The following is a 24367-nucleotide window of genomic DNA, read 5'->3' on the forward strand; positions in this document are numbered from 1 at the left end:
TGAGAACATTAAGCTGTTAGAGCTTAAAAAATGCTGAAAAGGGGCAGGCAATAGATCTCTTTAGTGGTAGAAATTTGGAAAACGCTTTCCTTCTGAGCACATAAGGCCATGGTGGTTCCAACTCCTTCCTCTGCAGGCACTACCAGAACTGGGGGGCAAGACAGCTGTTTTTTTCAGTCCAAGAGGGCACCCATCTGCCCTCACAGCAGCCTGGCAGAGCTGCCCACAGCCCCTGAAGCCAGAGGGTCTGAGTGCAGGGCTGGGATAGCCCCTGTGGTGAAAACAGGCCCCCATCAGTAACCTCGGTGAGAGAAACCTGATTCTTCTCCCCTAGAAAATCAGTGGCAAAATATTCAACTGTTTTAAGGGACCAGCAAATGCTAGATCTCTGATCCCAAGATAAGTCTTTTTTAGCCCGCTGCTTTTCAAAAGGATATTTCTTAGAGCACTGGTCCAGTGTAGGCAAGGGAAACAAGGAAAACCTTCAACAACAATCAGTTGGTGGGGACAGCCAGGAGCAGGAGGCAGCTCTCCTGAGCACCAGAGACACATTCCCAGCAAAGAGGGGAGAGGAATAACCCAAACTTTAAGGTCTCAGTTTGTTTTCCAAAATGGGAATATAAAATACATTGAGGAAATGAAGCAGTGTGTTCCTGAAGTCTGATTTCCCTGGACTGCATTGTACAATGCAGGGGTTATGAAAGCAAGTTTCACGTGCTTTTGTGCAGAACACAATAGCAATGGCTCTATTTGCATTTGTCTGAAGTACAAAACTGGCACGTATTTTATCAGCAAAGACAAAATATGCTGGAGTTCAATTTTCTTTCCAAAGAACTTTCCTTCCTTAAAGAAATGGCTCTTTCATACTTTTAATAACAACTTTCCTCACAGCCCACTGGGAGTGCTGGTGGGTAATGAGAATGACTTACTGCTGAAAGGTGGGAACAGCACTGCTCGAAGAGAATTCAAAGACACCTCATTTTAAGTAAACTGGAAATTAGAGACATTACAAACACAGCTGTTGATTTAGCTGCACAGCTCAGTAAAGCAAGCTCAGGATCCTAGGGCTCAGCAGGGGGAGATGAACAACTCCAATCTCTTGCCTTTTGTGCTGATTTACTGCATGGAAAAGGGTCAAAGGAAGGGTGGTGGGCATAGAGCAACTTCCCCAGATCACTCTACCAAAACCACTACAAGACTCTGTTTTAGCCATTGTGACTATTTCTACATCTAAAGTCTGGTAGGTCCATGGAGTCCCTGCATACTCCCTTATGCTCAGAACAAGCTTACAGTTGGCATTTTGCATTACTGGTGCAGGTCTCTTGGCAGGACTCCAAAATCCTGCCAACTTTCCCTGGGAGCTCTGAGTTATACCTATATTGCAGACAAACTAGGGGCATTCTCTTTCATGTTAACAAAATCCTGAAGTACAAGGTGAAGATTCCCAGCATCACTGGGCAATCTGAGGGAAAAGATGGTGCTTGGTGCTTACTCATTGATGCTGCTCCTGGAAAAGAGAATGGCACACCTCCCACTGTACAGCACCCTCCTGGGGCAACTCAGCTCCCAGCAATGAAAAGAGGCTTTTCCCCTCATGTCAAGTCTTTCCCTACTCCTGGATGTCAAGAAATAGATTGCCATGTGTGACACTGACTGACTCCAAGCACTGAGCTGGAGTGCCAGGACCCCAAAGCTCTGGGCACTGCAGGGCCTCAGCAGCCAGTAAGCTCCAAGGCATATAGTGGGCGCACCTGGCAAGAGCCTCTCTGTTCAGGTGACAGCACACCCAGCAGCACTGGGCAGTGCACAGCATGCCCCAATTCTGCTGGGATAAACTCCTGGGTGAAAGGAAGGATGTAGGTGGTAAAACAATTCCCTACCAGAAGAGAGATCATCTGCTTGCAGGCAATTAAAGGCATTGCCTGACTGTCCAGCACTTTGCACTCAAGGCCTCCTGCTGACTCTAGTGCTGACCAGTAAGTCACTGAGGCTGAAACCCCAGAAATTTTGAAAAAAATGCATGTTCTCAGATGTTCTGAAAGGACAGCTAGGGATCTGTTTTAATGGTAAACAATTACATTCCTTTGTCATCTGATACTTTTTAAATTTTGGGGAAGGGGGAAGCTTTCTAAGTTTTCAATAGATCCTTTGTTAAAGCATCTGTTACTCACATAATTGAAAAGATGTTTGTTCAGTGGTATGCTTGAGAGTACAGTTATTTAATCTTAATGATAAAGCCCTGAGGGCAGAAAATCGTAAGTAGGAACCTCTTGCTATTTATCAAAAAGAAAAAAAAACCACAAACCAAAAACCTAGGAAAATAAAGAGAAAACTGAGACACCTCATCTATCGTCAGGCTTAAATTTGTCCTTGATGGAAAACTATGGAGACAATTTGCAACTTGCAAAGTTTTCTGGGAGTCTGGGACCAGCTGAAGTGTGAAGGGGGCAGGGAAGCGGGGTGAAGACAAAAATAAAACAAGGAGAAAATACTATTGCTTGGCAAGTTTTTCTTGGGCCAAACAAAGAGCCAGTTGTAGTTTACAGCATGACATAACATTTGATTAATTTTGGCCTGGGGATGTTTTCACACTTAACCATGTAAATCAAAACCTTCTATTAATTACAATGTGTATGAAAAGACAACCATAAGCAATTTCATGCAGATGCTATACTAGCCCCCTACTTTTTGTTCTTTCTAATGACTAGCTGTTATTTCCTTCAAAATTCCACTGAAATGCTCACACGTTATGAAAGTTATCCAGACGCTTTAGAAAACCAAACAGCATTTGCATGGAACACAGGGCTCTCCTGCATATTGAATTACTGCACAATATCCTGAGGGTAGACAGACTTTATGGCTGTTAAAGGGAAACCATATAAGGGACTATTTTGACCTGCCTTGTGTTTCTGATCATATATAATTTTTACGTGAGAGATTTGGAAAGAAAAATGGCAGAATGGACTCTAAACTGTACAAGACATTGCATCTCCTGAAGTTTAGTCCCCTGGCAGATGTGCAGGATTCTCTGCAAGAAGAACAACTCCAATCTCTTGCCTTTTGTGCCGACTTACTGCATGGAAAAGGGTCAAAGGAAGGGTGGTGGGCATAGAGCAACTTCCCCAGATCACTCTACCAAAACCACTACAAGACTCTGTTTTGGCCATTGTGACCACTTCTACATCTAAAGGCAGACATGTATATTGTCTGGTAGGTCCATGGAGTCCCTGCATACTCCCTTATGCTCAGAACAAGCTTACAGTCGATTTTGCATTACTGGTGCAGGTCAATCAAGCAAGTGCCCAAGGGCCACACTCACAGCCAGAATAAAACCTTCTGCAGGTCAGTGTCTGAAGTGTGGGCACAGCCACCCTGCCCCATTGTGAAGAACTACAACCCATCTCATCTCCTCCTCAAGTTCCAGGTCTCTGTGTCTCTGCAGAATTCTTTCCCATTAAGCTGCCTTAATTTTATGAGAGCACAAGGCCTAAGAAATCCCTCTCCAGTTGAGTCTGACCAGACTGGTTTTCAAAATGCTAGTAATTTGTGAGGGCCAGCATAGGAGACATGCTGCTGAAGAGCAGGACTTGAGCCATGGGGCTCTCTGGGTCCATCCTTGCTGGAGACTCCAAGGAAGCCCGGCTTCCTGCAGCACCCAAAGAGGCCAGGAAGGGCACTTTCCAACAGTGATATGTCTGTCCACCAGAGAAGCCAAGGAGAGTTACTGCATGCCACTGCACACCACAGTTCCTCAGCCCATGTGTGTTTTGCGCATAGCTCGTGCACAGGACTTGCACTAGAGGAAACCAATATGAATCACAGCCAGAGCTGGAGAAAGAAAAAGGCCCCAACAGGTAATTACTAGTATTTCTGTTTTGTTCAATGTATTTTATTGGGAACTTTTTATACCTTGACAATTAGCAGGTTGGGGTTTTTTGTTTGTTTGTTTATTTTTGTTTTTTGTGTGTTTGTTTTGGGGGGGAGTGAGTAGTAGTATAATATTTACAAAAAATCCCTAACAACAGCATCATCAGCACTGTAGAAACACAGTCATGACACAGCTCATGACAGAAAGTTAAAGCTGCCGATCATGTGTTTTGCATAAAAGCTAAAAGAAACCTCAAACCCTGCATGTGAAAACCACATCTGCCTTATTATGGGAAGACAGCATGGAGCATAGTGCTTCGCAGAAAAGTAGCCGTTTCTGAGGCTTTCTTGGTAAGAGAGAGATGTTGAGTACTGACAAGGGCTGTAAAAGTTTCACAGGAATGGTGGAGGCTGAATCAGCTCATACCAACCACACATGCCTCTGGTTTTCTGTGATCGTGACACGTATGTGCATTAGAAGAACACAAATGGAGAAAGTAACGACCAAAACAACAACACCTTATAAGCTCTTTATGGTCCAAGTCATGCACAGAGCAACAGTATCATGATGGGAAAACATTAATGCTTTTTATATTGGTAATCATCTGTAACATGAGCAATTAAGTACAGTACTAATGGACTCTAGCCAAGAGCCTGGTACTAATATTAAAAACTGACAGAGATTAATAGGTTTGGAAGGAAAACTAGGCTGACAAAGACATTTTTATGACGTGCTTGGGCCTATTTCAAATAACCCGATCACAGGCAGGTCCAGACCAGTCATGCCTACAGTGACAATAATGCATTCATTGGCATTATATGATGCCTGTTATGCTTTAAATAAAAACATCCATTCGTTCTACTCAGAAACATGCAGTTTCATTACTATACTCATTAATAAAACAGAAGCTGTCTAACTAATATACAAATAACACTTGCTGAAACACTGGCAGTCTTGCCTTATTTTAAAATGAAAACAGTTACTGGAAACACGAACTGTATTAATGATAAATGAATCAGTTGAAAATGCACACAAAACCTTTCTTCCCCTTTATCAGCGGAACAAAGAAAACACTGCCCCAACTGAAGCACTCTACCTACTTATAGCACACCATTGGCTACTACCACAAGCCCTGCTCCAAACAGCGGGGTGCAGAGCAATACGTTCCCCAAAGCCTTTAAATCTGGCTTTATTCCAGCTTTTGCCATCCGCTGTACCACCAATCTGCAGACACATGGTAGCTTTGCAGAGGTTATAAACACCTTTAGAGAAAACAGTATCTTCTCACTGGATTTGGTAGACAGGGAGACAATTTTGCCCTCTGCAATGCTTTTATTTTGTGTTTGGGCTTTTTTGTTTGTTTGGTTGGTTGTTGTTAATGTTTTTTTTTTCCTCTCTCTTTCTGAAATGGCCTTTGAAATTGTGTATAAGACTCTACCTTTCGAAGGTGAACAGAAGAGGGCAGGAAGGAGGGATGGCAATGGCTGAATTGGGACATATTGTACCATTCCACTCCTCAGAATCCTAAGGATGTCATTGAAAGGCAGCTGCCACTTGAATAGCCTTGATATGCTAAAGTTGATGCAAACATACAGTAGCTTCTCTTGGGAAGGAGTTGGTTAACACAATATGGATGCCCTTGATATCCAGTTGTAAACATGAATGGCAAGGCTAAGTCAAACAGCAGCAGGGCCAGTCAAGTCAGGGAACTGCCTGTTCTGCCTCCAGTAAGCATGGGATGGCCAGTGGGATTCAGACAGGAAAAATCAGGAGATTTACTCAGCATTTGCTTTCCAGTTTAATTAAATTTTCAGTTTAGCTCTAGAGCTGTACAGTTTCAGGTTTGAAAATGTATGTGTGTCCTGAATCATGAGTGTGTGTATTCCTGCACTGCAGTTCTAGTTTTAGATTAAACGTCACCTGAGCACTTTGTGTATAAATGAGCATTACATTTACAGGTGCTGTAGTTAGAATTACCAGCTGAAACAAACCATGACAATTTAATTTACTTATTTTTTGAGTCTGAGGCTTACTGAGGAGCTTTCCTGGGGTAGAAAAAAAAGCATCTAACACTAGAAAAGTAGAGGATGGATGAGTCAGGTCTTTTGTATATGTGTTTTGGTTTTTCAGACCAGATTTAGTGAAGAACATTTTAGATAAGCTCAGGGCTAACCTAGAAGATTTTTTTTCTCCAAATGCCATCTTTTGATAGCCTGCCAGGGATGTGGAAAATTAGGTGCTGTCTCATATCAGACCTAACACAGAAATACATGATAGACTGGCATCCATGAACTCAGATTTGAGTTCTTCAGTGTATTAAAACCAATCTAACCATAAACTAGAAGACTCTTTCCTCAGACTAGGTCAAATCAAGCAGAACTGCTTTTGGGTAGCCTGGAAAGGCTTTTCAGTCTGGAAGGCATCAGGAGTCTGCTCAGGTTTTCAAGTGTAAACAATGGGTTTTGTGACACTTCAGAGCATATCCAAGTAACTGCTGAGTCAGTCACTCATGAGTCTCTATGCATGAGACTGCAATGCAAAGCTCTTGCATGCAAAAAAACACCAAACCACTAACATTGAACACTGTCAGGAAAGCAGAAGAGAAAGACAGGGGTTCATGGAGTATTTGTGAATGGCCCATTTATTTTTTCACAACTACAAGAGATGTGCTCTCTCAGTGACTCTAGGCTTTCAGCAATTCTCCCTCTGCAACCCAAACCCACAAAGACCTAATGCTTATGTGTGCTTGGGTCTCCCCTGTCAAATAACATCTTGCACAGAACATCTGGCAAGGGAAAAGCCAGACTGCCAGTTGGAAACCTGTCAGCTGGCTTGGGTGCAAAGGAAGCTCTGAGATTCTCAGGGCTATAATGTTAGGGGTGGAAGAGCTAAATACCCACAATCTGATGAGTCAATAAAACAATTTATAACATTTGTCTGCAACATGAAGGCAAGGAAAAGCCCCAGCTGACATGCACAGCAGCTCACTCACTTCACTCTGCTGCTTAGCTCAATCTCCAGAAAGCTTCTAGCATTTATAATGGCATTCATTACATGCAACTCCTCTGTGCACCCAAGCCCTTCTGCTGGAGATGTCCCCTGTAAATGAGCATGATCAAATCCCCCACCCTCCATGAGGATGGCAGTATCTCTCTTCAAGAGGCCTACACATCAGGCACTAAAGTAAGGAGAGAAACTTGCCATTGAACACAGCTCTGACGTGACACCTTCTGCACAGGCAAGTAGAATCTCTTCCTGAGCCCAGCAAAGTGACTTGGTTACGCCCAGGAAGAAGAGACTGAATTTTACTTATCTGAGCCAAAAATTGCTGAGCTTTTATTCACATTTGCTTGTCTAAGGAAAAGAAAAACAGAAGAAAAAGAAACAAAAAAAAAAGATAAAAGAAAAGAAAAGAAAAAGCCCCAAGAGTTGTTTCTAAAACCAAATCAAAACAACATTCCAGCTCCAGTATTTTACTCAATGTGTGCTGGCTTCACAAGCCCTGGAAGTTATTATCTACATGGGAAGAATAAGAATTCAACAGTTCTGACCATCAACAATAGTTGCAGAGAAAGAGTGTTTGGCAGCAGCTTGCAGGCAGGGAGGAGGGAAGGAATGCCATGAGGAAGAGGAATGCAATGCTTGGCATGACCTACAACATTAACAGCACCCTGCATTATGGGCCACTGCATTATTTTGATCAAAAAACCACAATTTGCTTAATTGGTATTCCTAAAAAATGACAGAAGTAAACGTTTGCATCAATTAGCTGCTGTTTCTTATTTTTCCTTGAGTATGTTTTTCTCAGTTTTTTAGCTTCTTTAACTGGAAAGCTGTTGCAAAAAATAAGATCTATACCAAAGGAAAATCAGATGCTTTTTTAATTTATTTAGTCACTGGAGACAGACACTCTGGTTAAAATTACAATGGATTGATTATCTGATTAAACTGTTGGGGAAATATTTACTAAATCCTTAAGAAGACTCTCTCTCTTTTTTTTCTAATTATTTATAAAATGCTTTGAATGCTTTCCAAATTAATTTTTTCTTTATTAAACAAGCATTTCAGATTTGTTATCTTACCGTTCATAATGTCTGCGAGTACATGTAGCAGCACTTGTGCTTCCAGGATTACCACCTAATTCATCATAAATATGTTTCCATTGTCGACGGGCTGTTATCTGTAAAAATAGCAATGGAAAATTTAATCTTGCATCTTTACAGATTCTACAGCATTTGAGTTTACAACAACAAATGCAGGTATAACACTTTCAGAACAGCATGTACTACAAGCACTATAAAAGTCCCTACAGATATACAGAGCTTTGGGTGTCTTTTTTTTTCTTTTTTGTTAACACTATGTCTATTTTCTTTCTCTCTAAAATGGAGTGATCTGACTGATTCATTATCAAGTCACAAGCCATACACTCTCAGAAATCAGAATCTCAATCAATACAGGGTCATTAACCATCAGAAGTTATGCAGACAAATCCCACGGTGAATTATGAAAATGAAGCTCAAACCATATTCAGCTCAAATAATGATTACATAGTTATTTTAACTGAATTAGAGAAAATACATCTGCTGTGAAGCACAAATCCATCACAGAATTCTGTAGATCCACAAAACCATAGTCTGTAACTAAATATGTTACAAGCTGTTAATTTTTATCCATTTATATCTGTAAAATATATAGATTAAATACTAATGAAATCTTAATGTACTCCAATGTTAACATTTGAGCTGTGTACTTTATTGGACCATACTGATGAATATAAACATCTTGTACCATATTGAGTTGCATACCATGGTTCTAGGTTTTTTTTTTTTGTAGAGGAATTAGGATTATACAGAATAACAGATGGAAGACCTGGCAAAAGGATTGTTTCTGAATACCACTTCATTATTTTATATATTCTGCTATATTTAAAACAGGAAGAGAAACAGGAATAGAACAAGCACAACAGATCACCCTTGTTTGCCTGCAGCTCATAAAAAAGGCCCATAGAAAACTGTGAGGGCAATTTAGGGAGAATTTTGTCATTTGCTGCAGAATGCTGTGGATTTTAATATATTCAGCCCTGGAGGCTTCTTTGGAGCTACCCACAGAGCAGCCAATGGTGTTTACTGAGGAGCTAAAGGCAGCAATCAGAAGAGAACAAATACTACAACTTGCAATCTGAAGCCTGCAATTTTAATCTAAATGAGGAGATAGCTACCATCATTAAATATTACAGAGTAAGACGTGTTTCTGTTTTGCTCAAAGCCAAAAGCCTGGCTGGAGTCTTATCATTTGATAATGATACAATTTCTTTAAATTTATCGTTTTCAGAGTTCTCCAGAAAACAGCAGTAGCTTTAACTCACTATTAACATCTGAGTATACTTTGCACCTATAGATACTTTGGGGAAAAAAGAAAGAAAGAAAAAAAAAGAAAGTGCTTTATCTTAAACCTTATATAAAGCTAAATGAACTGACTTCATTCACTAATTTTATTTTCTGTCTTTTTTATTAAACCCAAAGACTACCAGCACAAGGATTCAAGCAATTCAAGGATAAATTCCACACAAGCAAATTATTTAAATACAAATCAAACACTCATCTGATGATAAGGTTCATCCTAAGTCTGTTTTGTTTCAGTTCTTATGCTCTCTCTTCCCCAGGCTACCCACACACTATTATTAGTACTAAAGTACTTGAATAACCAGAGTCCTAATGAGCCATAAAGAACATCACATCCTAAGAATATGAATGGATGTGCCTTGTGCAACCCAAAAGGTCAAATGAGAGTTGGACCAAGTATCCTCCTGTGGAAGAATGCCTGGATAGGAAGCTACCTCTGGTCCTGCCTCCCACATTCCACCGGTCCTCATGACAGACAGAGGTGTGGCCAGACACGGAGCCTTCTTGGAGCTCCCAAAAAATCACAGATCCCTTGAGGACTGGCTGCAACCAAACCTCTGGCAGGCTCATGTATGGGGGGATGGAAGTGCATGAGGCTGCTCTGGGGTCTGTGCTCTGGTCCTTTGACAAGCACAGCCTGGCTGGGCTTGCAAGGCTGTCCAGGACCTGAAGCCTTGGCTAAGAACAGTAACCCTGTGCAGAAACTTGAAATGAAAGCCAAGGATTAGTTAGCAGGAGGACTACTGTAAGTCCCCCTCATAAACATCCTGATGTGACTAAGAAGCATGGTCTCCATTTTCAAAGGGAAAACTTTAAAACCCTAGTCTCATTTACCATGAGCTGACTCAAGTCAAGCTGGAACACTAGGAAACATAACTAAGGGGAAAAGTGAATTCCTTTGAAGTCCATGGATCATTTTTTGTGTCTCTTTCTTCTAAGCTGCTTAGAATAATAGTAGTTTCACAAACATTTCCCCAGCTTTATCCAATTCTACATCTGCAATGGACCAGAGCTCCTTGGCAATTAACTGAGTTGTACCCTCCCACAGAGGGAGTTTAAATTTGACATTCCCTGAAACAATTGTTATTCTAACAAAGCTTGGGGCCGAGTTTTTCCCTGCTCTGGAAAGTTTATTTTTTATGCTTAATAAACTTCAAAGGACTAAAGGAACTGATTAATTACATCCTTAAACAATATGAACAAAATGCTTCACTGAGGAAACTGTACTCTTGTCATGCAGGGCAGGACTGCTCAAGCTGGATGTTCCTGTTCACCGTATCCAAACTGAAGACTGCCTTCCTTTCTCATACAAGTTCTTCCCAGCCGCCTCAGTAACCAAATATCCCAAGGAGTCAGGAAAGGATAATGCTTGGCAATGCTTTGCTTATGGTTGTGGTTGCTACCAAAAATGTCGGCCTCTGCTGCTTTAGTTTTTTGATTTGTTTTTCCTTACTCCTAATAGCATATATATCACTCCCAGTGCCTGCCACATTTCTAGAAGTGCAGGATGGTCCAGACTCACCCATTAATTGAGGCAATTTCACAGGCTAGTGTCATCTCTGACAGCTTCACATTCCAATACTGGCTTTAGTTTTAAAGTGGCCTTCTGGGTTGCAGAGCCCTCCTGCAATTTGCTCCAACCTACATCTTCAAAATCCTTGAATCCTATGCTGGGCCCACTGGAAGCAAGCACCTTTGAAGATCTCTGACATGTTTCCCAACCACCAGAAATCAGAGTTAAGCAAAGAGACTGGCCTGTCCAGGGATGTAAGAGAAGATCTGATTTGGTTCCTATAAGCGCAGTATTATGCAGTGACTGGTAGTCAAGCGAAAAAAAAAAAAAAAGCCATTATCTATTAAAGCAGAAGACTGTTTACAAACATGCTTTTAATGGTTTCTTCTGCTTTGAGAAATCTTAAGGTCTTCTGCACTGCATTTCTAGCTCCCAGCTCCCTTCCTTGTGAAAGGCTTTTTGCTTATTTCCTGCTGCAAACATAATGGGTCATGGTAATACAAACTAATAATACAAACTTAATTCTGGTCTTGGTACTGATGTTCACAGCTCTCTTCAGAGCTCTGGGTATTAGTTCTGTATGAAACAAACCCAGTTAGCTTTGCATTCCACTGATACACCAGTTTCTTTGGGCCTGCCCAGACACAGGACTGATGTATGTGTCAATCACTAATTTTTAAAAACTAAAGTACTTAATTGCTGCTTCCAGGAGACAACAGCTAAATGGGATTCCACAGACCTTTGGCAAAATCTAAGCTGCTACATACTGAAGGTTAAGCTTCACCTAATTTTGGTTTTATCCTTTATCATTCTAAGACATCTCCAGGTAGAGTCCATTCAGCAGCACAGCCTTCTGCAACATGCCAAGGCATTCCTTTTATGTTGACTCAAAAGGAAAAATGCTACTTCATAGTTTGCCAAGGACAACTCTTTAGGTAAGCCCTGGAAGTTTCCCATCTATGAACTTCTGCATCTTTTATTCACTTACCTTAGGGTGACTGAGAAAATTCCAGGCAACAGGTGTTAAATGCCACTGCAGCTGAGCCCCCTACAACATGGCATCATTCCATATTTCATCCCATGATTTGAGGACATTTTAAATCATTCATACTGTGAAGGTCTGCTATACAGAGTGCTTTCCAATGCACTCTCCTATTATTAGTAACAAAGATGCTCATCTCACATATCTTTGTTTAAGAGAAATATAATTCTACCAACTACAAAGAGACAGCTTCATCTGTTAAAGTCTTAAATCAGTTTCTATGGATTGCTGTTTATATTAAACCTGTATTATGTTCAACAAGTACAAGGGAGTGTGGTATTGCACAGTTACAGATGGCAACTAACTAAGAATTAGTAATCAAATGGAGGAGAAATTACTCTTGTAAGTACTCTAAATGGAGAGCACTTAAATATGACACATAATCATGTCTTGACACTATTAGATATCCTGTATGTATATCCCATATGCAAAGGTAATGCTCTCCGTCAAGCCTCACTGGATCCATTCCCCCAGGGGGAAAATTAGATGACTAAGAAAGTTGTTCTCTGCACCTCAAATCCAATCCCTGTCTGTTCTCAGTCACTTTTAGATCCTTAACTTACAGGACTGAACTCAAAAATATTGCAAAATCTTCTGCGCAGAGGATGAAAAACACTGCACATGATCCATGCTTGTTTCTCAATAATGTTTTTTACACTGCATCAACACATCTATATAAGAACAAAGTGGACAAGGCAGTGAATAAAATTAAAAATGGGAAGACTATAACTGTTTTGCCAAATAAAAGTATGCGAAGCTTGCTACTGCTTTAACTGGGGAGGTTTATATGCTTGTAAAAAAATTGTCATCTGACTACTTTAAGTTTCTATACATCATTTTAAGCAATCCTTTATCTGCTTCCTGTTCAAAAAATGGCTGTCACATGTTGAAGTCAAACATCTACTTTTAAATATTATTTTCTTTGCAATACTTCCAAGAGAAAAGGCCTGTTTCTATCTCAATGCACAAACCAGAAACTTGTGAAATTTTAAAACCAGTTAAAGATGATGAAGCCCTTGTAATGGCTTGCTCAAGTCAGATGGAAGGAGCCATAGAGATAAATGTGTATTAAACAAGGCAGATTTGAGAAAGCTGTTTCACTCCACGACTTCTCATCAATAGATGGTGGCACTGTGTATGAGGGTGGTGGATTCTGCACAACACTGAATTAAAGAACTCACTTGAAATTTCTGAATCTAAGTAGACCTACCTAAGATCCTAGAACTGATAACTGAGGTCCATGTCACCCCTACCATCCACTGATTTGTGAAAAATGAAACAAATAAAACACAAAAGCTTCTCAGCAATGTTTGCCATTATAAAATATATACAAACTAATGCAGTTGACAAACTCAATGCATATTAACTGGCCATAAAATAATAAACCCTGGGGTGTGCACAGGTCAGAATATTGCAACAGCTATTGATACAATACGCAGGGAATTTAATGCAAAGGCAGATCTGTACTAGAGGATGAGACTGTTAACAGAAGAGAATGAGGTCAGGAAACTTCATGTTCCATATACAACTTAAATTGCATCACAACAGTCCTCCCAGCTTCAGCTTGCCTGCAAAGAGCACAGGCGCCACTCAGATCATAGAAACAGGATCAGGCTCATAATTTCAGACACAGTTACTCTCCAACAGATGCTGGGCTCATGGCTATGTCAGAGGGTGTGAGCTGTGCTTGCCTTACCATTTACTGAACAGGAAGCAATTGCTTAGTTTACTCCGTATGAAAAATAAGCACTGCTGGGACATTTTCATTCAAGGTGACAAATGCCCCTATACAACAGAGAACATCTGTCACCGAGAAAAGGACAGGAGCTTTGAGACGAGTGTGGACTGAAGCTACACTGACTGACATTTTCATGTATGTGATCCTTCCCCTCTGATCCTGTCATTTTTCTCAAAGCTGGCTCTGGGGCCTTGACACAAATTCACAATCCTACTCTTGCTGTGCCTCAGGATGGGCCTCATGCGACATAGGTGCCACTGGGACATTGCCATACAGAGGCTCACTTGCTCCAGCTCATCTAAATCCATCTCTCTCCCTCTGGCACTAAAACTCAGGTCTCTCCAGAAAGCCACCCCTTTGGCATCCTTGCTTCTGTACTCGTTCCCCTCAAGCAAACCTGAAACATTACTGTGAAAATTGCTCGCTTTCCTGAGCACTCTGAACATACCGCTCTCCATTCAGTCTTCCTCCTGGCCTTTCCTGGTGCTCTGGATCAAGTTCAAGATTTTAGCCCTCATTTTCACTGCACTTTACAACTCAAGCAATTACTGTTTGCTCATAATTGCTGTAATGATCTATCTATGGTAGCTATTCATTCATACATACCCATGAGCACGCCTACACACACCCCTGTACATAAGCATGGTATGTGCTGATTAATGAAAGATAGAGCAACAATAGAAGCCAAATATAGCATATATTTTTTTAAAGAACGTTAGATTTCATGTTTCACAAAATCCCAGGTGCACCCATGCTAACCACCTCAGGCTGCTGATATACAGAGCAATGTACTTTATTGTATGGAAGGAAAACAGTTGACTTTTGCACTTTGGCTCAAATGACTTCCAGTTTCTTGATAGTGTATTTCTTCTTCTCATTTCTCTACAGCACAGATATGTCCCAGATTACTTCATAAACAAAGCAAAAGTAATTTCTTTCATCCAACTGTGGCAGGAACTGAACAACTTAATCTGATCATTGTGGGCGAAGAAAATATTTCCAGTGACGACATCTTCCTATGTCAATTGTTTTTTTATTACAGATGTCATACTGATGTGCCGTATTAATACAGCTCTTCTCATTTCAAGATTTTAATCTAAGTTTGTTGCTCTAATATTTTATTGGTTCAAAATATATGCTGTAAAATCCATGGCCATCAAATTTTCCTGTGAGCTAAAAATACACTGCTCTTGTTAGATATGGTTAGCTGATAAAAAGTGTCAGAGACTCTTTTACTTTGATAACTTCCTGTTTATGTGGTACTGACCCTTATCTAATAAAGATCTTTTACGCTTGGAACAAGAGAAGATTCTGCAGCATACTATTCCTTAATGGACAATGCTGATTACTTTTGAAAGCCTTTAATACATTTCCCATATTAGACATGAACAGATGTCAGGGATGTTGCCAAGTGAAATTTCTTTTATGCAATCTTGGCTTGTTGGACAATAATAGCCCTTTCTCAACATGGGAAAAAATTACATACCTAACTAATTTCCTTGACAGAGAAGAGTTACATATGTTTTCCACTTGGAGTTTTTATGACAAGTTTACAATTTTGCCAGATCTGGAACTAATTTGGACCATTTCCAAAAACGGCCCAATAAACCCACTATGAGTACAGCTAACCTAAAATGCAGCAAATGATGGTTTGCTTTTACATTTTTTTTTTCTAACAGGGAAAAGTTAGATTGCACAATTATTTCATTTAAGTTACTTAAACACTTACTGTTTCATATCCTCCCAGTTTTTGAGCAGCTTGAAACATAGTCCAAAGGTTAACTGTTAGAGGGACAATAAGTATTTAGATAAGCATTGCATTAGCCAACATATTTCAAATAAATGTAAATTAAACAGTTTAAAAAAAATAAAAATAGAGAAAAAAAAGCTCACAGCCCCTGAAAAAGCTCCTGTGAAACACTTTTCAAAGAGGTATTTACATAATCTGAAGAGTAAATATTAGCCCATACTATATATATTTTTAAATTATATATAAGAGAACACACAGATTCCTTAACAGGACTGGAAAAATACAGAGACAAAAGTAATGGGCTCATCTGATTTTTCTGATAAGAGACACAGTAGCATGTTTCTATAACTTTGATAATAAAAACTACTTACTGGGAAGAATGTTACTTTTAATTATTTGTTTAATACCAGCTTCATTAGCAAGAAAGCAAGACCCACACACTGGCTTATAGAGCAGACCTATCAATTAGACAATATCCAATATTTACTGCAGCTCAGATAATGGGCTCCATAATCAATGAACAATAAGCTGTGTTCTAGTGGGCCCTGCATGAATGAACCCAGATGGAGCACGAATGAGCACTACTGGAGTAATTATGCTGTGGCTGGTTGTACCTTGCCCGTGGCTGTGGGATCAGAGGCACAGAGGCAACTCAATTGAAAAAATGTACTGGGAGGGAGTTGTTATTTCCTGCAGAACTTCTCTCCTTTCACGTGCTTTTCATCCCAGCCCCCTGTCCCATGGGGCCACTGCTTGCTGATGTATTTTTTATTTTATTTCTTTTATTTTAATTTTTATTTTATCTCATTTAATTATTAGAAGAAAAATCCATGTCAGTCCTATCAAAGGTGTATGCACAATTCCACCAATAGTGATTCCCCACAGAATATTTGAGGTCAGCAGTACTGCTGTGGAGCATGGTGAACAGGATCTCCTTCTCCACGGAGGGATGTTCTGCTATACTGTATGTACTGCCTCTTCCCAACAACCTATTTATATTGGCAATGTTTGCACAAGCCTTGCTGGATGAATACAGAGCCCCATCCTGCAAACACTTTTGGTCTTCTCAGCACACTTGCTCTTGGTATTTAAGTATTTGCCAGATCAGGTCTCTACTTCATAATGAATGTCAGAGAAGTTTCAATGTATTTCAGCTAAATGTTAGCAGCAGGCCCTATCCCCAGTGGGCAACTTTAGAAATAATACTTTAGCTTGTCTTTTAAGCCCACCCTGTCTCCATGGTTGACAGAATGCAGAATAAAATGAGGAAGTGGGGGAGAAAAAAAAATACTTCTTCAACCAACACAGAAAGTTCTGAAAGCCTCACTGAAAATTGTACTGCTTCAAAGCTATCAAGAGCTTTGCTTAGGCCTTGATTTAATCTGAATCAATGCATAATGCAACGAAGCTGTTCATAGTACATTAATTTTACTCCCATTTCAAGCAGCCAGTTTTCAGACAAACACTGTAATCATTTCGAGTTATGTAAGTTTATAATGGCTGCTGGAGGCCTGTTGCAATCAGTGCCAATTGCTATTAGGTATGTAAATTGTTATGTAAAACATACAGGTTTGACATTCTTCATCGAAATAACACATGGTTTTAATCTAGGAGATAAATTAGAGTAAATAATATTTCAATTCATGACATTTTCCCTTTAAGGAAATAAAATATCATTCAATCTATAGATAAGGAGCAATACTCCCATTTACAGCTTTTGTTGGAAACTGTGAAAGATCTACATTGTGCTGCAATATTTATGCAAACTTCAATTTCAACTGTATCTTCTCCATATACAATTAATTTACAGACTGTGGCATTACAAACTGTACATGCCAAAGCAATTCTAAAGACTGCATTCTGTATTAAGCAGATACAGTCTGGTTTTATTATCCAAAGTCAGTAATTTATTAACTATAAACACATTTTGGGGCTTAAAAATATGATCCCTTTTGTGCCTTTCTTGGCTACCTTTAAATGTCTTCCTTTAATATTCGTCCTTTCATAAAGAACATCTGGGCACAATAAAGATATGTTGTATTATTAACTCAGAAGAAAGGCATTACAGACACTGCAGATTTACAAAACAGAAAACTAGAGAGTTTTCAACATGCCTATTTCTAGTCATAATCAGTGGATTTAAACCTATAAATATCCAGCAGCAACTACCCCAGAAGGAAGAGATGCAAATCTAGGCATAAGAGAGCAAAATACCTGAACTGGAAAATGTGTAAATATGGTCCCTCCCCATCCATAAGGCTTTAAAATAGGCTTTGTGTGCAATTGCTTTCTCCAGAGAAGCCAAACCATTCTAAAATGTCATGAAGAAAGTGAGAAAAAAGATACTTACTCTGCTTAAAACCTAAATAGGGTATTCGTTCAATTGGTGTTTTCCTTTCTTTCATATACTTATAAAGAGCCACAAGGAAAGCCTGCTCATCAGCTCTGCATTCTTCACCTATGGCAATCTTTGATTTATCCTCACTTGAGCCTTTCTTACAGTTGCTGTTGTTACTCTTGGGTTTAGGCAAAGCTGACTTAGCCTCACATTTTACCTGGGAAAAGAAAAGATGTTATATCAGATCTGAGTAACCTTTAATTTTCACTTAAGGAACAAATACCCTCTCCTAGCAGAATGGATTGCTGAAAAAAATGAAGGCCAAACCATACAACTGTGTTTGACGGGAAACAAAGGAAGCTATTTATAAAGCTAAACGTCTTGTTCTGAATCTTAGTCACAGCATTTTTAAACAGCCACATCTTTAAATCATTGTAACTCACTGGTAATGCTCTCCAGATCTGCATTTTTATGACTATACATTGCTATGTCACAGCTTCTATCTCTCACATGCACTTGCCATTAGCAAGTCTAATAATAACCCTTGTTCCAGGACTGACACTGAGCATTGTGAACTCCTGTAGACAACCCTTGGAGCTGAGGGTGCTCAGCCCCTTCCAGGAATGTTCAGCAGCCAGCTCCGAAATGACACATTTTTCTCTCCTTTGGCCCATCTAAATAGATGCAAACCTTGGAAAGCTTTATCCAGGCAGAGCCCTCAGCACACGAGTGGAGGTTCTGCTGTAGGATGGACTCAAGTCAAGTGTATTTGAATATCTGCTTAAACTTAAGCACAGCCCTATGCATCTAGCAGAAGGGAGAGGCTGGTAGCTGGAGACTTCCCTGGTAGACACTGGCATCCCCAATGCACATAAGTCCCAGAGCTCCAGGTCTCCCATTGGACTGCCCAGCAGATATGTGGCAGTCTGTAAATCAATAAATTTGAACCACTTTACCTCTCCCCAGTATTCATACACAGGGAAAAATACCCAGTGATACTGGCTTATATCCTGCAGGCCCTCTTTGTCCCTTCAATGCTTTCCAAGACTTGTCCTTTGTGCTCCCAGAGGGAGCAGGTTATCCTTCTGTGCAGGAAGGCAGGAATTCTTGGTCAAGCAACCCACAGACCCTCCTTCAGAACCGTCACTTCTCAACCAGGTGCTTTCTGGTTATTTGTTGAAAATTTGGAAGCAACTGCTATGAAAAGCATTATGTAAGTGCTTGTAAACAAACAACAAACAAACCACTGGAAAGATCACAACCACAATATAGTTATTTTATCTTAATAAAAGATACTCTGGCATTTCAGGCTCAGGGAAAGCAAAACCTTTATACTGCTCCAGGTATTAACTTTACTTAGAGTACTGAGTTCAGGTGATCTGCTCCACAGTTTTTCACAAATGCTAGACAAAGCAATGGTAGTTCCTAAGCAGAGTGGACAAGTGGTCATGATTTTCCATGGCAACTGATGCTGCTGAAAAAACTCCATACTGGAGGGTACAGGCTCACTCCTCCCAAGCAATACAGCAGGGACTGGTGGATTTCCTGCAGGATTTTTCTTGATCACTTGCTGCTGAAGTATGTCCAGTGTACTGCTTGATATTCTCCAATTGCACAGTTCAAAGAGATGCTGTCTTCCAATAGCACAAGACACCATCCTTTACATTTTAGTGATACATATGCTTGTTGATTAAACTTTTGTAAATATCACAGGTTTCATCCAAAAGTCAGAGAAGTTAATAGGTTGGGTTTTTTTCTGATTAAACGAACTTTGGACTTCCCCACTTTTCAGGTCAGAGCTGTAATTCCTTGACTTTTTTTACTTTGGCATCTCACAAAAATTATTTAACAACTTCCAAAATTTAGATTACATTGTCATAGGTTTCAATGCTTCACCAAAGACTGGATTAACACTCCCAAAAGGAATGCATGACTGCAATAATTTTAGGATTTTTTATTGGAGTTGCAAATTTGAAACAAATTCACTGGACCCAGGAACAATTTTTCAGTTTTGTCACCAACTTGCTTGACTTCTCTTTTTCAAACCAGGCAATTCAGAACTATGTTTGCAAAAACAACGTGGGCATGAACTGTAAGTGAAATCAAAGCTCATGGCTGTGCAAGCTAACAGCAAGGAATACTACCCTAAAGGAAACAATGTAATATTAAGAAAGCCACCAGGATTTGGAAAAACCTGTGGTACACACAACCTTCCTTCTCTTTGTCTACAGAGAAGCAAGGTCAAAACCCCTGTGGAACTCACAGGTGTCAAAATGCTATGGGTGGACTCCAAGCAGCATTAGGTTGAACAAAGCTTTGGTGAAGGCTACAATGCTTCATCTGCTCAGCATCTGAGGCCCAAGCCTCACTTCTGGAACCTCCCTACCATCTGACAGGCAATATGGATGAATGTCATGAGAACCAAATGAGAACCAAAAGGGCCAAATGCCATTCTGGGTAACACAAGTGTAAATCCAGCATAAACATATAAAAATCATGAGAGATCGATGAGAATTGGGAGAACGATGCCAGATTTGCTCCAAGCACCACCAACTGTCGTCCTCTTTCAAAACACAAACCCAGTGCCACAGCTGGATTAAGTTGGATAAGATGGGGGTGCAATGAGATGGGCTCTGGAACATGACTGTCTCCAGCTGTGTGTTCCATCAGAGGTGGATGATCCGTGACAAAATGGCCAGTAAATACTCATGGGTACAGCCGTGTGTTTGTCTTCTCCTGCCAAAGGTCACACACAACACAGACCACAACAGACCTGCATTTTACAGTTTCCATCAGATAATGGCTGACACACTGGGAATAAATCTCCAGGTCTGAGACCATGCCAGGCCACCTGTGGCCACAGGAAAAGCATATCCTGCAACTTTTAAACTAATTTCTCAGATCTTGCTGTACAAATGAAGTGAGAGGTTTACTTCAGCATTTGTACTAGAAGATGTAATTAATAGATTCATTTGGGGACAATTTCTGTATTTAACAAGTTAATCATTTCAGTTCCTCAAAATGGTCAGATCAGACAGTTTTAAAAAGCATTAGAACACACTTTGAATTGGAATCACTCTCTGGGAAGGTGAAGCAGGTACAATGAGGGTCACCTGCCGGAGCCTGCAAGTCCCAAAAGCCTGTCCAGCACTGATGATACATCAAATATGACAGCCTCCACAGTCCTAGGAGTGTTTTGAGAGAAGAGCTTGATATATCCAGGAGAGCTGATCCTGCTGGAGTAGATGGCCTTGTATTACCTTCCCAGCCATGGAGGGAACTCCCCCCTGGGATCTTCCCCAGGAGGCACTAAAATTGATGCAGTGACTACCAAAGAGATCAAGACAACAAAAGCAACAAGTGGCAGACAAAAGACCCATTTTTCCTGGCAGCACCTGCAGGTCCACCACATTGTCTGTGATGCTATCACTCTATTTTTAACAAGCTACCTATACCGGAATTGACCCAGAGCTGTTCCTACTCAACCAGACACTTTTTCTTGTCAGGTAAGTGTGGAACCCTCAAAACGATCTGCTGATAGCTCAAGAACAAACATGCCTGATGAGAACTAGGTTTTAAGAACTGAGCTTTCTAGTCATAGGCAGCTGAGAACACAAAATTCAGCAAATCTGACAACTATGCAGCTTGCATTGGTCTCCACAAGCTCAAAAACACAGCCTTTGGAATAACCCTCTTGCTGTTTCCCAACTCAAACCATACACCTTCTGCAACTCCATCAGAGTCATCACCCCACCATTGAGAAATGAGGCTGCTGCCAGACACTGAGTGTCATGATTTGAGAATGCAAGCAGCACAATTTCTGGTCAGAAGGGATTCTGTCTGGGACAAGAATATGGGCAGGAGGAATGCTAAACGCTTCAGCATCTGACATAAGTGGATTCATCCTGTTTACACAAGCAGTGTTCAACCCTCCTCTCCATGGACTCGCTGTCAGCATCAGTTGGACATGGAGCACTCAAGAGGATAGCCAATCGTGAACTCCAACATGGAACTTCAGATAACCAGATCCAAACAATTCCCAGCAATGAGAAGACGGTAGATGGATCTCTATTTCTCCCCTTCCCCAAATACCCTTCTCCTCCCTCCCCATTAACACACAGGCAAGGTCTGTACAAAGTGCAGTACATCTGCTATAGAGGGTTTGATGCAATGTCCTCCTCTCATGGAAGTGTATCCACAGCACTGAGACATAGATTGATGTGAACAGCCACAGTGAAATCAGTGTGACTACACGCAAGGACATTATATCATGAGCATGTCTATTATTTATAATGAAATTAAGCTGGCCAAGATAATTAATGCTATTAATATCTGCACAATGATGAGCACAGTATGACTAGATAAATAGGTAGAATTACTTCTTATCTGAAATATCCTCCCATCTGACTAGTAGTGTGAACCCAAATATAAACAGAGAGGATAAATAATTTTGTATGAAGTGTTACTGTTGTTTTGAATTATCTAATACGTATATATCAGGTGCTGAAGCAGCAGAACTACTCGTGGTACAGTCTGGGGTGCTTTAACAATATGGTCCACGTCTCAGTGCACTGGCAATATTTTGACACGAAAAATGGCTTGGGGAAAGGGCGAATTCAGGCAAATTGAGACATTTTCACACAATGATTTTGCACATTCTTTCACAGAGAAAACATTCAGGCAAACTCTATAGTATCTTGCAGGACCCTGCAACTCAACACACCAGGCTCCATCACCTCTTACCATGCCTATCTAATATGATAGTACAGACTCCAACTGAGCGCAATAGGGCATAAAAAGAAGAGAAACAAGGACTTAAGGGTAGAGTTTCATCATGAACTTCAGCCTCTTTTATCGTCATCAACAGAAGGCACAATTTTAACTGAATTTCTAGGGAGGAGGAGGAGGTGGAATTTAATTTGCTGTTCCATGAGAAACTGAGAGTACAACACTTGACCTCTTTAACCTCCTAATCTTCCAGGACATTCACTGTGTACAACAATACCAACGCAAATGGATCTATAGATTCACAGTATTTCCTAAAGAGATGGTTACAACAATGGAAGTGTCCATCTAATTTACTGAAACAATAGATTTGGAAGGAGTTGGTGTAAAAATTCAGTATATGCAAATCTCTTTAGCTGTTTAGTTTAAAAGTATCAGCAACAAAGTTCTGTCTCAGATAAAAATAAACTATTACTCTAAGTAATTTTCCATCTTTCCATCTTAGAGTTTCTAATTAAATCATCTTGAAAGGAGCCATTTGTGATGCTCTTTTTTTTAAGAGAAAACCAAATTCCTGTCTAAAATCACTCAGACAACATAGAAAATAAGATGCAATTTACACTACAGAAACTCAGTTTAAAAATATTCTAAGGAAAAGATACAAACCCATAAATACCTTAAAGATTAAATCTATAAACACTAATCAAATTTTTACTTGCATTATGGGTTAAGCACTGCAGCACATACGGAAGATTGTGTAAAAGCATGCACTATTTAGCAAACTGTAGAACATGCAGCTCAGCAGTAAGTATTAAAGAAACAGCCCAGATTTTTTTTTAAGCTTTCATTCTGAGTTTCTGTCTTTATTTATTTTTTTTTCCAATTTAAAAATGACGACATCTTAACATTAGGATAATGTCCTTGGGTGTTTGCTTCTTAGAAACCATTACTGAGGCAGCTCTTGTTTCATAGTCTGTCTTCAAACTTATATTTAGAGGTACATTGTAACAGGGTGAGCTGCTCCCAGGTTTATTTTTAATTCAAAGATACTGTCACACACTATGTTTGTGTGTCACAGAATGTGAAAACTAACACTAGATGCCAAGAAAGCTTAAGCACTACCAGTTACCAACAAGCTGATAGCGTTAGGTTGTTAGGTGATTATAATTGCTAGTAACTTTGAAAACAGGCATGATTTAAAGTGAAAAAATAAAACTGTTGAAAAAAATTACGTTTATCTTCCCAAGAAAATAAATTACACTCTAAATGTGAAACTGCATGCTAGGAAACAAAGGCAGGGTTGTACCTAAAAAAGAAGAGTGCCGAAAAGAGTATTATTAAGTAATTTACCTTGGCAACAGCTTTGCTTTCAGAATTATTGTTGGAATCCTTAATGCCATTTAATGAATCTCTTCTCTGTGGGCATGGCTTCTTTTTGCGTGGTCTGCCTTTAAGATTTGGCGCTGAAAATTAATGGAGAATACTTTGAGTACATTGTCTTATACTGGATTCTTAACAGCCAAAAGCATAATAAATAATTCCACTACAGTCAGTCACAGAAATGTATACATCTGTCTACAGCAAATGCTTATTATGAGCTTCCTGTCCTCTATGGGTTACATCTTGACACACTATACATTTCTATAGAATATTCCCCAGGGCTAATCTATTCTACTTTCACATAACTAATTAATATGAAGTCAAACACTGGTCTCCCAAGGACTTGGAGAGAAAGCACAAATATTTCTCCCTGGTACAAAAAAGAACAAAATTTAATATTAATAGGCAATTTTGCATTAATCACCCTGCTGTCTTTATTTCTAATCTTCAAGCCAGAGTACTAACTGCTATTTTCAACTTTGGGAGACATCTGGCATTTGAAATGCTCTGAAATACTGAAATTCCTCACAGTTCCAAGAAATGTTTCTATATCTTGTCATTCTTGTCAAAGTTTTTTCTAAAAAAGTTTAAGAAAAAAAATAAAAAAAATT

The 24367-nt window shown here is 39.8% G+C and overlaps 1 protein-coding gene across 7 annotated transcripts in view; it reads right to left on the reverse strand.

Annotated features, from left to right (window-relative positions):
- Window positions 1–24367, reverse strand: part of ARID5B (AT-rich interaction domain 5B) — a 119667-nt gene that overhangs the window by 14518 nt on the left and 80782 nt on the right. For 6 of the 7 annotated variants that reach the window (XM_005520426.3, XM_014250420.2, XM_088059801.1 and 3 more), the window contains 4 exons: window positions 23727–23839; window positions 17664–17868; window positions 15293–15345; window positions 7951–8048 (listed from right to left, as the gene is read on the reverse strand). In XM_005520426.3, coding sequence (XP_005520483.1) covers window positions 7951–8048; window positions 15293–15345; window positions 17664–17868; window positions 23727–23839 — 469 coding nt within the window. The remainder of the gene's footprint in view (window positions 1–7950; window positions 8049–15292; window positions 15346–17663; window positions 17869–23726; window positions 23840–24367) is intronic. The other variant, XM_088059802.1, reaches the window with a different exon arrangement.

This window comes from Pseudopodoces humilis, chromosome 9 (genome assembly GCF_049639895.1).
Source record: "Pseudopodoces humilis isolate 2021_Gansu_Grassland_sample_001 chromosome 9, ASM4963989v1, whole genome shotgun sequence".
NCBI classification, from domain to species: domain Eukaryota; kingdom Metazoa; phylum Chordata; class Aves; order Passeriformes; family Paridae; genus Pseudopodoces; species Pseudopodoces humilis.